This window comes from Rhinolophus ferrumequinum, chromosome 7 (assembly GCF_004115265.2).
Source record: "Rhinolophus ferrumequinum isolate MPI-CBG mRhiFer1 chromosome 7, mRhiFer1_v1.p, whole genome shotgun sequence".
Lineage (NCBI taxonomy): Eukaryota > Metazoa > Chordata > Mammalia > Chiroptera > Rhinolophidae > Rhinolophus > Rhinolophus ferrumequinum.
Window position 1 is genome coordinate 78687192 of NC_046290.1, and position 17307 is coordinate 78704498.

The 17307-nt window shown below is 36.5% G+C and overlaps 1 protein-coding gene across 2 annotated transcripts in view; it reads left to right on the forward strand.

Moving 5' to 3' along the window:
* Positions 1-17307, forward strand: part of LVRN (laeverin) — a 55407-nt gene that overhangs the window by 28503 nt on the left and 9597 nt on the right. Inside the window, exons 9-18 of one of the 2 annotated variants that reach the window (XM_033110728.1) lie at positions 34-99; positions 491-663; positions 2263-2339; positions 2713-2852; positions 5468-5523; positions 8503-8656; positions 10446-10540; positions 12840-12947; positions 13669-13836; positions 14051-14188. In XM_033110728.1, coding sequence (XP_032966619.1) covers positions 34-99; positions 491-663; positions 2263-2339; positions 2713-2852; positions 5468-5523; positions 8503-8656; positions 10446-10540; positions 12840-12947; positions 13669-13836; positions 14051-14188 — 1175 coding nt within the window. The remainder of the gene's footprint in view (positions 1-33; positions 100-490; positions 664-2262; positions 2340-2712; positions 2853-5467; positions 5524-8502; positions 8657-10445; positions 10541-12839; positions 12948-13668; positions 13837-14050; positions 14189-17307) is intronic. The other variant, XM_033110727.1, reaches the window with a different exon arrangement.

Sequence of the window (17307 nt, forward strand, 5' to 3'; positions counted from 1 at the left end):
TTTATTTTCACCTTAACTTTTCTATTTTTACAGTCATATTTGGAGACATTTGCTTACTCAAATGCTGAGCAAGATGATTTATGGAGGCATTTTCAAATGGTAATTGTCCCACTTCCTGACGTGTTTCTACTGAGTTGTTTTGTATGACAGAGTTCAACGAGATCAGTGGCCATGCCACTGGAAAGTAATTTTGCCTTGTTTGTGAAACTCCCTTAGGTCAGGGCTGTTTCTTTAGTCTTCACCATTGTACTCCTGTGCCCAGAAGAGAGCCTGCACATATTATATCCATAAATATTTGTTCAGTGAATGAATAAATGAATGAACTCAGGGACCATTCAGATACAGAGTTGAACAGAGTTCTGAATTTGGCCCAGAATCTCTCCCACTGGGAATTACTGTATAGAATAGCTATGTAGTTTCTTTTAGGAGATTGCTACCTAAAAAAATTTTGATGACAAATATCTGCTTTTCTGATGATTTTTTAAAACAGGCCATAGATGATCAGAGTGAAATTGTTTTGCCAGCAACAGTAAAAAGCATAATGGACAGTTGGACACATCAGAGTGGTTTTCCAGTTATCACCTTAAATGTATCCACGGGCGTCATGAAACAGGAACCATTTTATCTTGGAAAGGTTAAAAATCAGACTCTTCTAGCTCACAAGTAGGTAGATTTGCTCCTCTGTTTTCACCTTCCTTGGCATTGAGCTGTGATCAAATGGAAACCAGCCTGTGGGTGAGGAAGCATAATCTCTGCTGGCTACACACCCTTCTGTAGTGACTCTGGGATGGTGACTTAGGGGTTCACGCAGGTTGTTACTGGGGTGCCAGTATGAGGTAGAGCACCTGATGTCCAGAGCAAGGCCAGAGACTTGCATTTAGATTCAAGGAAGTGCCCCTCCCTGGGATTTAGGGCCACATTACTGTCCAAATCTTTGGGTGTCACGTATTCCTTTTTGTCCTTTGGAGAGAGGTAGTGAATTACTCGGGATTCAGGATGAAAGGCAGTAAGATAGAGCCATGGATGACTTCATGTTAGTTAAGAGAAGAGGGATCCTGTTGCAAGGTTGTCTTCCCTGAATGATAACTATGTCCTTGAGGAATAATTCTTTGCATGTCTGCAATGCACACATGTTTATATTTGTAGCCATACCCGAGATATTAGAATTATGGCCTTCAGATACTGTTAGACCTGGGTTCAAATATTTACTTCACCAAAATTCAAACCTTAGGTAAGTCTTATTTAAAATCTCTGAGTTTCAGTTGCCTTACCTATAAGGTAAATGTAATAACATGTATTCCAGGAGATTGTTGTAAAAATGAAATGAATTAATGAGTATAAAGAGGCCTAGCATTTACTAACTGTTCCCTTCCCTTCTCTTTCTTAGCTTGTTAGTTTTCTGCTGTTTTTGATAAAGTTTTGATCCTCACATCTCATGGTAGTAAGTAGTAAGCACAGATGAGTAATTCATTTTCAAATACCACCACCAAAATGTTCAGGTCGTTCTACTCTTCCTTTAAGGGGAGAGAAACAGGAGACCTGAGGTCCCTTCTCACTGTGATAGTCAGTGACTTTTGAGAAGAGGTACGCTGTAGCTATTCGATAAAACACAGATCATCGGTTCCAAGTCTTTAAGAAAGCAGACTTGTAAGCATTTGAGCAAGATGGGACATACTGCGCAAACTCCAAGCAGTGTGTCCCAAGCAATGTGTCCTCCCTGTGGTCAGGTACTTCGTCCAGGTCACGTCCACCAATGCGAGAAGAATGTCAGCATTCAGTAAATATGAACGACCTGGCTGAGTCATGCTGAACACTTTTCAGACAGGGAGAAAGCCTGAGGCAGAAAAACATTTTGAGATGTTTGTCAAGCCTTTTCTTCTTAAATTACCCTTTAGCCCTCTTGGCAAGGATGGATCTGGGTCTGTCTGCAGCATTTGAACAACCTCTGAGTAAGGCCAGGGGACTATAATTTACTATAAACAGGCCTTGAGAGTTTCAGATGTAAGATAGTCTTAGTAGCTACTGTAAGTTATAAGAAGTAAATCTATAAGACAAAACAAGAGAGAATAAACAAATAGCCAAAGCAAAACTGGAATGTAAAAACAACAGTGAATTATCCTTAGAGCAAAGTCATACATATCCAGATGGAATGACCAAAGATTTTGAATTCTGTCTGTTATTTTGTCATCAAATTTATTATTGGCTCAGTGTTTATATTCTTATGTGTGAAAATTAACTGAATTTAAATTTTTTTTCAATAAGTGACACATGGATTGTACCTATTTTTTGGATAAAAAATGGAACTACGCAATCTTTAGTCTGGCTAGATAAAAGCAGCAGTAAGTAACAAATTTTTTAAGTATCTTCACATATATACATGATTATATATTATATATATAAAAGCAGATAATAAAATGTTGAAATATCTAGCTTTTGAAAAGCTATCTTGTTTAAAACTAAAATATTATATCATTCTTATTGAACATAGATATTTAAAGAAAAGTTTCAAATCAAAAGCTATTATATAAAAAATATAATTATATGGTAAGATATATATACATGCACACATATATGTGTGTATATATAATATATATTTTAATTGCTTTTTGTTTTCTTGGGTTTACTGTTTAGATTTAAGAGGATATAGTATAAACATGTATTGGAATATTGTTTAAATGTACTATTTTAAAGTTTTCACATATTTCTTTGTAGAAGTATTCCCTGAAATGCAAGTTTCAGATTCTGATCATGACTGGGTGATTTTAAATTTGAATATAACTGGATATTATAGAGTTAACTATGATAAATTAGGTTGGAAGAAATTAAATCAACAACTTGAAAAAGATCCCAAGGTAAGGTTATTTTTTATACCTTTTATTAAATATCATTAATATTGCACTTTCTAGCCCTTTAGATTTGAGCTTTCATAAACCTGTCTGGTGGGAAGAGACCCCCCGACTCGTTGCCACCCCTCACCCCAAGGCACACTGGAGTGCTTTGTTGTTTTTTTTCCTTATTCTTAGAAAGGGGAGATTTTTCTTGAATGTATTGTGGTTTTGAACATTAATCTCACTTTTCCACAATAATTTTACCTTTCTAGGTAAAAAAAAAAATCAGAATATATTTTCTTATTAACCATTATTTTTGTGATCTCAGTCAAGTTATAATACTTAAATATTCTGCTTCCATTTCTTCATTTTCAAATGGAAATAATATTATATATTTCTTATTTATCATGAGGATTAGAGACAATGTAGATAAACATGTACTCAAAATTTCTAAGTTCATAATAGGTGTGCAGAATATGCTAGAAAATGTTAATTTTCTAAAAATTATATTTTTACTCTCCTTTAGAGGGGAGAATTTAATTCACAAAATGTCAACAATAATCCAATATCATTTTAAATTATAAAACAACTGTAAATCGTTATGTAATATATAAGTATTAAAATGTTGGCTAGTTCTAATCTGTCAGATTTTAATTGGTTGAATTAAACCAAATCTCCATTGATGGAGGTGGATACTGGCTTAGAAGTCTTTAGAGTTGGCTCAACTGTGAAAGCTTAGGCAGTTCATTGAGACTCCATTCACAAAACTAGAGTGTTGAACTAAAAGATACCTTAGATATCTCTTTGACTGCCCACTGAGACATGCATGCAGTACCTTCTCTAGAAGAGGCAGTAGAGTATCTTGGTCCAGAGCTTGGGTTTTGGGTCAGGTAGGTTTGTGTTGGTAGTTTTGTTCATTATTTACCAGATGTGTGACCTTTGGCCTTTTGTCTAGTCATGCCTCATTTTCCTTATCTGTATAATAACTTTTTATCTGTGTAACATACCAAACCTGAAGGGTTGTTGTGAAGATTAAATAAAGTGATGCGTGTGTTATGTTTAACAGAGGCCTGACACAATTCTGGCATTCAGAACATGTTCACTAATTTTTAAAAATTATCACTGGGCTTTTGAATAAAGCTACAAAAAACACTTATGATAATATTTTTTTTTAGATTTATTATTATTATTATTATTATTTTTTTATTGGGGAAGGGGAACAGGACTTTATTGGGGAACAGTGTGTACTTTCAGGACTTTTTTCCAAGTCAAGTTGTTGTCCTTTCAATCTTAGTTGTGGAGGGTGCCATTCAGCTTCAAGTTGTTGTCCTTTCAGTCTTAGTTGTGGAGGGTGCAGCTCAGCTCCAGGTCCAGTTGCCGTCACTAGCTGCAGGGGGCACAGCCCATCATCCCTTGCGGGAGTCAAACCAGCAACATTGTGGTTGAGAGGACGCACTCCAACCAATTGAACCATCTGGGAGCTCAGCAGCAGCTCAGCTCAAGATGCCGTGATCAATCTTAGTTGCAGGGGGCGCAGCCCACCATCCCTTGCGGGACTCGAGGGATTGAACTGGCAACCTTGTGCTTGAGAGCCCACTGGCTCATGTGACAATTGAATCGGCAGCCTTCGGAGTTAGGAGCATGGAGCTCTAACCACCTGAGCCACCAGGCCGGCCCGATAATATTTTATCTGTTTCAGAGTAGCTATATTCTTGTTAATTCCTAAGGTAACTCTTGGCTATGGAAGCGCTAATTCATGTCCTTATAGTGACGATTTCTTCAATCTACTGTAGATTTCCTTATTGAAAACCTGGGTCAGTTATTTCTACAACATAATTAGAACAACATTTTTATTAATATTCATCTAGAAAGTGTGTTATTACTGCCAGAAAAGAAATGAGACGACTACCAAAGAAAAAATTAAGCTTGGCTTGCTCAGATGTTTAAAGGGGTGTTGTAAAGATAAATTTTTTAGGACCAATATATGAAAATGCTGGGAGGTACTGAAAGCATGCTGTAGAAGGCTTTGGGCATCTTCAGGTCTCTAACGCTGAGACAGAGTCCTGTGTCCTGGCAATACCAAGGAGCTCAAACCAAAGCCTAAAGAGTTAGGTTGGCACTGACTGACTTGTGACTTTCTGTGATTCAGAGGGCTCTGTTGGTGGTTCTGTGTCAAAGTAAAAATCTTGAGAAGAGAGATACCTTTTAAAAGAGTACCTCAATATCACCAAAATAGTGCTAAATAATATTTATTAAGGGCCTCCTATACCAAAAAAACTCCCCTGAAAATAATCTGGACATTGTAATACAATTTAATTGTATACTTTCTGTTTCAGAGAGGCCTTTTAAACTTGGGTTCCTGTTTTATTTTTTAACATGCTGTTTTCAGGGAGTGTTTTGGCAAAATTCTCTGCCATATTTAAGGATTATGATTCATGTCCAGAGGATCATTTATCAAAACCAGACGTATAATAAATAAATTATGGGGACTACCCTTAGTAATTATCATTTCTCTGCATGAGACAATTCATGTGAAAGTGCTTTGTAAGCAGCAGTGGTCTTTAAATGTTATTATTTTGAAAATTATTTTTTTAGTAAAAAATGTTTTCATCTTTTCCTGCACATATTGGGATCTACAGGCTATTCCTGCTATTCACAGACTGCAGTTGATTGATGATGCCTTTTCCTTGTCAAAGTGAGTATATTTTCTTCTTTCATGGTTTTAGAGTGTACCTTGAGAACTTTATAAAAATAATAACCTCGTCACTGTGAAGTTGGTTCTTTAGTATATCCACTCCCTAACTTATTAAGATTGGGATCAAATTTCTGTGGTTATAGTAGGATTTCATAATATAAAGTTTGCTGGAATATACAACAACATGGATGAACCTTGAGGGCATAAAGCTAATGAAATGAGCCAGTCACAGAAAGAGAAATACTGTACGATTCCACTTATATGAGGTAGAGTAGTCAAAATCATAAAGACAGGAACTAGAATGGTGGTTGCCAAGGGCTGGGAGTGGGGAAGAAAGGGGGAATGGGGAGATATGCTTTCACGGGTACAGAGTTTCAGTTTTACAAGATGAAAAGAGTTAAGAAGCTGGATGGTGGTGATTGTCACAACATTATGAATGTATTTAATACCACTGAACTGTACACTTAAAAGTAAATACAATGGTAAGTTTTATGTTGTCTATTTTCCACAATAAAAAAAGAAAAAATGCCAATTTAAAAAGTCATATCAGGAAAAAGCAATAATGTCTACTACAATTAGAAAGCCGTAGAAAACAATGGTTTTTACAACTTGAGAGGAAGGAGTATGTTCTTTCTCAAGTCAAAACTTGGCAGTCAATTATGTCAAAGTCCTATACATTTTCAATTAGATTAAGTTTGTTACAATAAGATTTAAACTGATTATGGAGAATTTTTTTAAGGGGTCTTAGAAGAATAGCAAAGATGATTCCATTTAAAAGGAACCCCTCAAAGGAAAAGTTTTAAAACAATGCAATAGAGAAGATATAAATAGAAAAAATATATAATAGTGTTTAAGTATTTATAGGATTATTACAAAAAGTATAAGAATCATTATTTTTAAAATCATCAGGAATAAAAACTTAGGTAAAATACAAGTGAGTCAGGCTTGCATTTGTAAAGGCTGTTAAAGATTAAAATGGATAAATTAAGAAGATTGTACATATGTTCATATTTTTCTGCGATATTGGAAGTTAAGGAAATAAAGTAGCTGACATATTCCCCCCCCAAAAAAAAAGTTGCTGGAGATAAATAGACTATGAATTGAGATTTTTGAAGTGATAATATGTTACCCAAGGGTGATGGCTATAGATATAATTTTAATGGGATATGGCCTGTATTTTAACATATTACAAAATTATTGATTTTATTTATATTAAATTTGCTCAATATAAACTGTGCTGTTAAGTATTTAACCAGGTAAATGAATATATGTTCAGAATTTGAATTTCAGACAATAAAATTAAGGCGTATACATAATGAATTATCAAGTGTGTTCTCTCTTTCTTTGGCCTCTCATATTTCTTGAATCAATGTCTGCTTATTTTATCCTTCATTTCTTTACTACTTTTTCCCTCTGTGACCTGCAGCATACTTCCCTGCTCACTGCTTTGCTGAAGCTCCTCTCTAAGAGTACCATGACTTAGAGACTGATGACCACATCCTCCTGGAAAGTTCTTTTTTGTCTTCCTGAGACTCCAATATGTAAACCTGGCTTTCCTCATTTATCTGATTTCTCTTCTTCCTGCTGCTGTGAGCATCCTTTAGACCAATCACGGGTATGTTATTTTCTTCTATCTTTCCTTTGGATAACTCATGTATTCTTTTGGCTTCAGTGATTATTTTATCATGTACATTTGCAGTGCCTAACAGATGTAAGGTACTGAGTAAATATTTGTGGAAGACATGTTGAGGACTTCTAAATCTACATCTCTATTTATCTCTTCCTGTCTTCTGTTTGTCCTGTGGTCATTTAAATTCAGACACCAAACTTTATTTTTGTCTATAAATTGCTCTTGCTATCATTTTTCTCTCTCTCTGTCAAAGGTACCACTATTCTTCCCATCACCCAAACTTAAAACAGTAGAGATATCCTGGACTCCTCTACGTTTCCTACCTAGTCACCATGTCTTATCTATTTGTTCTTGGGAAGGTCTTTTGGATTCTCACCTCACTTACTGCCTTTACCGCTTCCATACTAAGTCAAGTTTTTATCGTCTTTTGCTTGGCCTATTGCATTAGCTTCTAGCCTTTAGTTCCTTTGAATTCCATTCTATCTTCTTCAACACAATTGCAATAAAATGAAGGCATCAATTTCAAGATGTTACCCAGTTGTGTAAACACCTTCCTACCACATGTAAGCTCTTCATCCCGATATTCAAGGCTCTCCACAGTGTTGAACCGTCTTGCCTATTAGTCCTTGCCTCTCAACTGTATGTAAGAAATCATCTGCCTTGGGTTCGCTTGGTCTGCCCATCACATTAATTCCTACTTTATCTTTTTTGTCCTAAGCTGTCTTCCTCTCTCTCTCTACCCAGTTAAATCCTACCCATCCTTCATTGTTCTTCTCAAATTCCTTCTCCAGGAGGCCTTCCCTGACTTTTCTGTCACGTGCATATGTTTTCCTTCTTTGTTACTTTGTTGTATCCATTGCCTGTTGTAGGACTCTTGTTAACAGCTTCTTATGCATAAATCTCAGCTCTTCATGGAAGTAATAAACTCCTCACTAGTAGGCAAGAGTATTGTCCTATATTCTAGTTTGTGTTCCCATTAAGTAGCTGGCATAACATTAGATAGAGAATGATATTTTAATTAATACTTGTTGAATGAAATTTACACTCTTATAAGAATGCATCCTGAATACACAAATATTCTTTTGCCTCCATAATCAGGCCAATATTTGGCCTGGGTTTTCTATAGCCTCCAGGAATTTGGGTACTTGAACGTACCAAATTGAAACAGAGGGTCTGTCAATGTTGCTTCATTCCCATCTCATCAATGAGATGGGCCTTTACCCTCTAGCTTCTTGATTTCACATACCTTATTGAAGTCAGGCATTGAAGCATGGAACAAATAGGGAAAGGGTGCAAATCATTTAGCAAGTGAAGGTTTTTTTTAGTGTGTGTGTTTTTAAACCAAACAGAAACAATTATATTGAGATTGAAACAGCACTTGATTTAACCAAGTACCTTGCTGAAGAAGATGAAATCATAGTATGGCATGCAGTCTTGGTGAACCTGGTAACCAGGGATCTTGTTTACGATGTGAACAACTATGATATATACCCATTATTAAAGGTAATTTCATTCTTTGTTATGTGGTTTAAAAAAAATCCATTCTTCTTCTTTCTACATTCTATATTCTAGACAGCTTCTGTGAAACAGGTCTTTCCAAAAGTAATAGTCTATTATATTAATTCTGTGTGTGTGTGTGTGTGTGTGTGTGTGTGTGTGTGTGTTCATTTTCTTAGGAATGGCTGATTATTCTTAGAAGAAAATAACCTTAGTCATAGACGTGGTCTAGGAGATGAGTCTGAGAGAAGTTTGGAAAGGTACTTAATTCTTACTGAAATGACAATGTGTCCTAAGAAATCAGAAGTGGATGGAAATGATATGCCTTTTTTCTTACAGAAAAGAATAGTATCTATTAGCAACTATTTTCCTAAAAGATTGTTAGTCAAACAGAATGACTTTTAACAACCCTATAATTCATAATTGAAATACTCTGATTTAAAGGGCCAGCACTTAAAACCAGAGAGATATGTTCCAGGAAAAGTAAAAGTTTTGAAGCTGCTTTTGATATTGTGAAGAGAGAGAGGGAAATTACAATTAATAAATGAAGAAATGATGTGCCATCATAACTGAAACAATATAAAAAGAGAAAAGTTCCATTGTTAGGACTTAAACACTGATCATAAGAAGGACAGCACAGGTAAAATCAAAACTAGAGTTAGGGAGCAACCCTTCGGAGAGCTAAGGGTCACAAACAAACCAGAAAGTATGTTAGGTGATGCTTCCAAGTGAGTTTCTGGGACAGTTTGTGGGCAAGATCACAAGTACCTCAGAGTTCCAGACTTTCTTTTCTCTACGGTGCAAAGTACGGATGGGAACTTACTTGAATGTGGGAATGGCAACCAAGAGACAAAGATGCTTAAATGTTTGTGGGATCGAGGCAGCTCATTGAAAAAATGTGATGATTGGTTCTGGGCAAAGAAGTAAAAACTAATACCGTGTTTCCCCAAAAATAAGACAAAGCCAGACAATCAGCTCTAATGCGTCTTTTGGAAAAAAAATTAATATAAGACCCAGTCTTATTTTACTATAAGACCCGGTATGATATGATATGATATGATATGATATGATATATGATATGACATGATTATAGTGTAATATCGGGTCTTCCATTGTTTTTTGCTCCAAAAGATGCATTAGAGCTGATTATCTGGCTAGGTCTTATTTTTGGGGAAACAGGGTATTTGTTTTTAAAGAATGTCAATGAATAACATCTAGTTTCTTCTCAGGAATGTATTGTAAATGTATAACTTTTAAAATCTTATTTACCAGCTGATTCCTCAATTGAAGAAACTTTATTTCAGACTCAGGGCTTAAATTTGTCCAAGGTATAAATCAATTCTTCTTACCTTCTTGGAGGTATACAAGAAAATACTTGTATATACTAAGCATGAACATTTTAAGGTAGCAAGTTTAATAGTTTTCAATTTTTACATTTTTTTCTTTATTTTGAGGACATGTTTTATTTTATCTGAAATGTTGGGGTGATATTAAATGATAATAATAGCTAATATTCATCGAGTTCTTACTATATGCCAGGCAGTGTGCTTACATACATTACATTGTTTAGTCCTCACAAAACTGTAATATTAGCATTATTATAAACCCCATTTTTGTATGAGAAAACTGAACCTAGGGAGGTTAAAAAATAAACCAATTACCCATTACTAACAAAGATCATTTCTAAAGAAATATCTGTCACTCTCTACTAACGTCTTTTCAGATAAAGAGAAATACAGTACAAATTCAGTGACATGAACCAGAACTAACAGTATATTTTCTTTACTCTTTATAGAAGTATCTGTTAAAGAGACTTATCTCAATATGGAATATTTATTCAACTATAATTCGTGAAAATGTCGCAGCATTGCAAGATGACTATTTAGTTCTGTAAGTATTTTTTCAACAGTGATCATTGAATAAAATGATTCCTATTAATAGATAGGCTTCCAGATTTACGTACTAAGGGCATTATATTGTGAGAACTGACACCATTATATTGTGAGAGAGATTTTGTATGCTATTTGAGAACAGTAGCTTTGAGATTGGTGAGCTACATGTATCGTAATAGCAAACAATAGTTTTGGATCTTAATTTACCTTTAAAGCACATACATGCACACACAGGAATTTACAGTTCTGTGTTCTCAAATCTGAGGCTACTGGTTGAAATTGTGTGTCATACTACCGGTAAAGGGTTGTGCTAAGCCAAGTACTCTACCAATGAATTGAAGGGCATGGGAAGGCCACAAAGGCTAAAGAGTCCCTCCTGTGTATTATTGGTGACAGAAATTCTACCATTGTGCAAATTTGGTAAGAGAGGTTGACAGTGAAATATATCAGTTATGGTGAGCATAGTGTTGCAAATGATTTCTACAAAATTGGTTTGGCGAGGGGAGTAGGCTTGTTGCCTTGATGGTCTGGGAAGTGGGTGAAAGGCAAAATAGGGCTGTGGTTCTGCTGGTCTAACTGTGACTCAAGGGTTGTGTGTATGCTGGGCTTCTAGGTTTAGGGAGAGAGTTTGGTACAGGCATTATTATCTACAGCGCTAGTCAGTATCCAGCTGAAATCAATTAGACCAAACAAGAAATAACAAAACATACAAAATGCAGGGCTGGCCCGGTGGCTCAGGCGGTTGGAGCTCCATGCTCCTAACTCCGAAAGCTGCCAGTTCAATTCCCACATGGGCCAGTGGGCTCTTAACCACAAGGTTGCCAGTCAACCACAAGGTTACTGGTTCAACTCCTGCAAGGGATGGTGGGCTGCGCCCCCTGCAACTAGCAAAGGCAACTGGAGCTGAGCTGCGCCCTCCACAACTAAGACTGAAAGGACAACAACTTGAAGCTGAATGGCACCCTCCACAACTAGGATTGAAAGGACAACATCTTGACTTGGAAAAAAGTCCTGAAAGTACACACTGTTCCCCAATAAAGTCCTGTTCCCCTTCCCCAATAAAAAAATGTTTTAAAAAAAACATGCAAAATGCAATTATTCTCTCTCAAGAGTACCCTTCTGAGAGGGGAGAAATTTTAGTGCTAGGGTGTGTGACTGGAAGGAAGGACATGGGGTTGAATGGACAAGTAAATGGAAGATGGTGAGGATGAGCTGGGATAGTAGGGAATAAACAGGAAGGCACACATGTGCCTAATTCAGGCAGCACACGTGTGAACTAGCCATGGCCTTGGTTCTCCCGAAAGTGGACTGAAGTGACCCGCTTTTTGTAGCCTCCCTGGCTCAGTTCTCTTTGGAGCAACCGTGGGGAATGAGACTGCACTTGCAGAGAACTCCGTCTTGCTGTCGCCAACTTCAGATAGGTGGGGAGAGAGAGTGTGTGTGTAAATGAAGGCTCAGAGCTGTCTCTCAGAGGGCCTCCACCCTTGGATGTTCCACGTCTGCTTATCAGAAGGCCAGGTCAAGCAGGGTTGAAACTAGACTGTGTAGCAATAGAAATTTGGCTCTTGCATTTTCTGGAAGCTTATGCCAGTTTGAATTCCTTTACCTCTGACGCCAAACTCAGAGAGTGTAGGGAGACGTACAACTCAAGGCACCGCTTATCTGGATTTGTTACTATTCTTCACTGTCTTCTTTTGAATTTAGTTTGTGTTGAACCATAATGTGTACCCCTTCTCAGCTATAAAAACAAAACCAAACCAAAACTTCTATTCTTTTTCTGGATGGAAATAGAATAGCCAGGAGGAGCTGAAGAAGGAACAGGCACTTAAGCAAGGAAAAGCACATTAGTGTTGCAAATGTCGAAGGAGAGAAGTAAACCGTTCCCTTTCCTTTCATGTATAAAGAACTTTATTTTTAAGTGTATTAGATCAAATACTCTAAAGTCATTTTTTTATCCATAAGGCAATTATTATAAAAGGGAGGAAAATAAATTGATAACAGATGTGTGTGTGTACACCGTGTGTGATTGAGGGAGATGAAGAATGGCAGTAATTTATTTCTAACTTTTCAAAAAATACCAGTCTTGGGGAGCTTATTTGGTGCCTGACAGCCTCTCAGCAAATATTTCTCTGAATCTTAAACAGATTTGCTATCCACAAAAGCTATTTTTTAGCAAACATGATGTTATTGGAAGGATGTTTTAGAATATCTATCCTTTTATGAAACATGCTCTTGGAGGCAGAAACAATAATATAGTAATGCAAAATAAAATGTTTTTCTTTGACTTTTCCTTTAAGAATATCACTGGAAAAACTCTTTGAAGCTGCATGTTTGTTGGGCCTTGAAGACTGTCTTCAACTGTCAAGGGAACTCTTCAAAAACTGGACCAACCATCCAGAGAATGAGTAAGAGTAATATTGTAATTGCTTTTGTTTCTGTCCTGTTCAACACCAACAATTTCTCTACCTTTTGATGCTCTCATTCTGGGAGTGATTGTTTTGTTTTCACTTGGTTAATCTCTCCTACTATTTTTTTCAAGTATCCTTTTATTTTAAATTTTAAAAAGAGTCATTTAATATAGGTCTATGCATAACAATAGATTAGAATTTATACAGTGATTGTCACCTAGGACCTGTCATTGCCAATGCATTTCCTATAAGCACTTGTGCTTATTTTGCATCTTATTTAGGTTGTTCTTTATATATATATATATATATATATATCTTTCTCTTTCAGTTTGCAGTCTCACTGAGAGCTGAGACTCAGACTCTGTCACTTTGGTTTTATTATATTACCTTTAATATATGACCTCAGATGGACTCTTAGGAAATGTGATAATAAGATATGAGACCAAACTTAATTATCAGCATATACTTACTGTTTGTGTTATTCTAATTTACTTCTCTGTTAAAACTCCTTAGTTTCTAAACTAATTGGATGATCTTGTCTCATGAGAGTACCGCTAATGACAGTTCCCAGCGTTGCCTTACTAGCTCCCTACTTTTGATCTTTATATCTGAGATCTCAGCATTTGTTTCTAGATACATACTTCTAAATATACAACAACCTACATAAGCATATAACTTAACTACTATGAGAAATATCATTGAATGTTGTACTTTACAGAATACTTTATCCAATTAGTACTGTGGTTTTATGTTATGGCATTGCCTTGGGAAGTAATAAAGAATGGGACCTTTTGTTAAATATCTACATGAATAACACAAATGAAGAAGAAAGGATTCAACTTGCTTATGCAATGAGCTGCAGTAAAGACCCATGGATACTTCACAGGTGATTATGGTCCACTTACCTTGAAAGTTCCTGGTGGAAGAATGTAGTTAATAAACTAAAGGGAGAAAAACAGAAATGTGCTAAGATAAGAATTAATGAATAGTTGTGAATTATTACCTTAGAATCATATGGGATTGTAATTCCATTTATTTAAATTAACTTTTAATATTGCACAATTTTTACATATTTATCTTCTGTGAATGCATTTTTGTAGATATATGGAGTATGCTGTCACCATGTCTCCATCCATTTTTAATGAAAGAAACATAATTGAAGATGTGGCAGAATCTGAAGTTGGCCGGTATATAGCTAAGGACTTTTTAATCAACAACTGGCAAGCTGTGAGTGAAAAGTAAGAAGGAAGTGTAAGAACTGTTTTTCATTTGGGTCATGGATTTGGTGCTAGAAGTTCCGCTTTAGTCTGGCCAGGTCACAGAAGTCCTTTGCACTGACTGGAAAAATGATGATTTGTCCCACATTTAGCCTCACAAACTGGCTGTATTCTGGAAGAGATGGTCACTTATCCTCAGTTTTGGCTTTCTGGATGAACATGGATTTGCGTGGGATAGTTTTATACCACAATTTTTCCCATTGTGCAGACTAAAAAGTTTGCCTTCAGAAACACAGATTGGAGCAAGTCACCTTTTTGGTAGGAGGGTACATCAGTCAGTCATTTATTTTGTGAAGTACATCACCGTATCTTTAGTAAACAACAGTGCTCATTATTACATTAGCCTGGATTTTGCCCTTGTCTTTTCTCATCTTCCTGGGAGACACGAACATGAGCAAAACAGCCTTCCTGCACCTGCTGCACCAGAACATTTTCCCCACTGGGCTGACAGCTACCGGGTCAGAGAAAGGGAGGCTCAGAGAGGTGAAGTGGTTTGCCCGAGGTCACACAGCCGGCACAGAGACAGAGGGTGGACAACGTACAGCCCAGTCAGTTGTCTCTGAAGCCAGCTCTCCTTCTACCTCCTAGGCTGCCTGTCTACACTGCTGCCTGGTTGAAGGGGGAAGAGGCATACTATCATTAGGAAATTTAAAAAACTATTCCCGTTTTATATCTGGGTTCCATATTCTTGAACTTTTTCATATTTCTCACCTTTTAAGATTAAATCTGCTTGCTTCCTAGCCCATCTATTGGGTAAAATATACATTGACATGCACATATCAGATAGCACACTCTTGATGACTGGTCTTTCTAGAACATTACTTAACCATACATTCCTAATAGTCACATATTGTAGAGTTTAGCAGACACAAAGTAGCCAGTAGTTCAGGTCCAGACACCTGTAAAGTTGGAAGATGCTTTTCGTAAATAAGGTTATTTGAAACAGAAAGTATATTTAGAATAAAAATGTTTAAGAATGTGATATGGTTCTCTTAAAGTAAAATAATGAATGGATTTTTTTTGGGGGGATGGGGTTGGGTGAATGTTTATTGAACACTTTACAACACCAAAAAATATGGTTTAAATCAGAAATTATTTGTACAGACCCTTTTTCTAGCTCATCACATAACCTATTCACATACTGAGAAAATTGTCTTTATGTCCTGTTTTAAATTATTTATCATTCTAGGTTCATTGCTTCAGAGGGCCTTATGAATTCCTTAAATTTTCTGGGATCCCTAACACCTGGGGGGTAAACGTTGTTTCCATTTTTGCTTAAATCATTAAAGATAATCCCTTCCTTCCTAGGTCGTATGTCTCACTGGGAATGTGGGAGTTGGGACAGAAATCAGAACTATTTACATAGGTCCCCTTGTTCCATGATGTTTCAGAGATTCCAGCCTCATAGGGTCATCTGTTAATTTCTGTTCTCTCTCCCTGGAGCTTGTCAGAAAAGCTCCATTGCCATGCTCACTCTAGTTCTGACATGCCTGGCTTTGCCAGGTCTGTGAAGCCATCTGACCTCTTGCTGTGACAGTCATGTTTCCCAAGGTCATTCACTTCTGCTACAGTCCTTGACTGTTTTTTTTTCCCGAACTTCCTGCTGAACCACCTAGTAGTGATTTTGGAATGAAAATCTTGAGAGAACAGCTCCTTGAAGAAATACAGTCCTGATTTTCCTGAGGGCCAGACTTGTAATCACCATAGCCTGTCATGCCCCCCATTCCTCCTGATGCACTGCTGAGCCCTGAGGCTTAGGATTTAGTTGTGCCTGGCATTAGCTGTGCACTTGTGTTAAGGGTTGTGTATGTATTGTTGTTGTAGCTCCAGGTGACATGGTGTCTGTCAGCCTCAGGCCATATGCACCCTAAGCACAAACCAGACTCTTCTCATGGGGCAGAGTTTGAGAATCACCTGGCGTGGCTAAGAAACCTAAAGACTCCCAAGCTTACCTATCCCTTTAAATTCAGAATCTGCCAAGATAGGGCAGGAAATATGCACCTTCCACTAGCTCCCTAGGAGACTCCCGTATAGTTTAACGTGGAACAAATTGATACCAGATTGGAAAATGATCTAAGGCTGCATTGCTCAACATGATAGCCACTAGCTAACATGTCGGTAATTAAATGTAAATGAATCAAAGTTAAATAAAATTTAAAACTCAGTTCCTCTGTTGCACTAGCCCCGTTTTAAGTGGTCACTGGGGCCAGTAGCTACCATATTTCACAGCTCAGATATTGAACATTTCCACCATTGCAGAAAGTTCAGCTGGACGGTGTGGCTGTCTGCGATAAATCAGCTCTCAGTCAATTTTTCTTCTCTTCATATACCATACACAGCATGTGTCCCAATTAAGCTTTGAGCAACCCATGGAAAAGAGTGCTCTCAATTTAAGGGACTTTAAATGTGTCTTAATTTTTATTCCTCAGAAGAGAACAGGAACATGTTGGCAAAACTATCTGAAAAGTCCATTGTCTAGCAATTTATTTAAATGATCTACATAGCTGTATTAGAGATGGAATTTTTTTTTAAAAAACAAAACTCTAAATGGGTCTTATCATCATCCCCAAGAAGTTCCCAGAATTCTAAATACATGAACTTTTAACCATAGCTTGAATATTTTTCTTTGATAGACCAAATGCTATGCTTATAAAATAGATACCTATTCTATTTATGGGGAATTCATCTCAGTTCACTCTTACACATTAATGTCTGATACAAAAAGTCTTTCAGATTCAAATAAGTGTGCTTTCCACATCTAATACATTTATTTTTAGGGTTCAGTTTATATTTACCACTCTTGCTGAATTTTGCAAATGATTTTGTTTAAACAGATAGTAATAATATTTATGGATTGTTAGAAGGAAATTAATAATTTAAAAAATTAATAATAAAACGGTGATATACACTAAAAATGGCACAGGAATATTTCAACGTCAGTATGTTTAATTATCACTTATTTAAACAGTTATATTTGACATGAATATATGTATGTTATCAATCTTCATATAATGATAGAGTATAAAAGTATAAGTAAACAAATACTTATGACATTAAATTTTATATTAATAACATGGGAA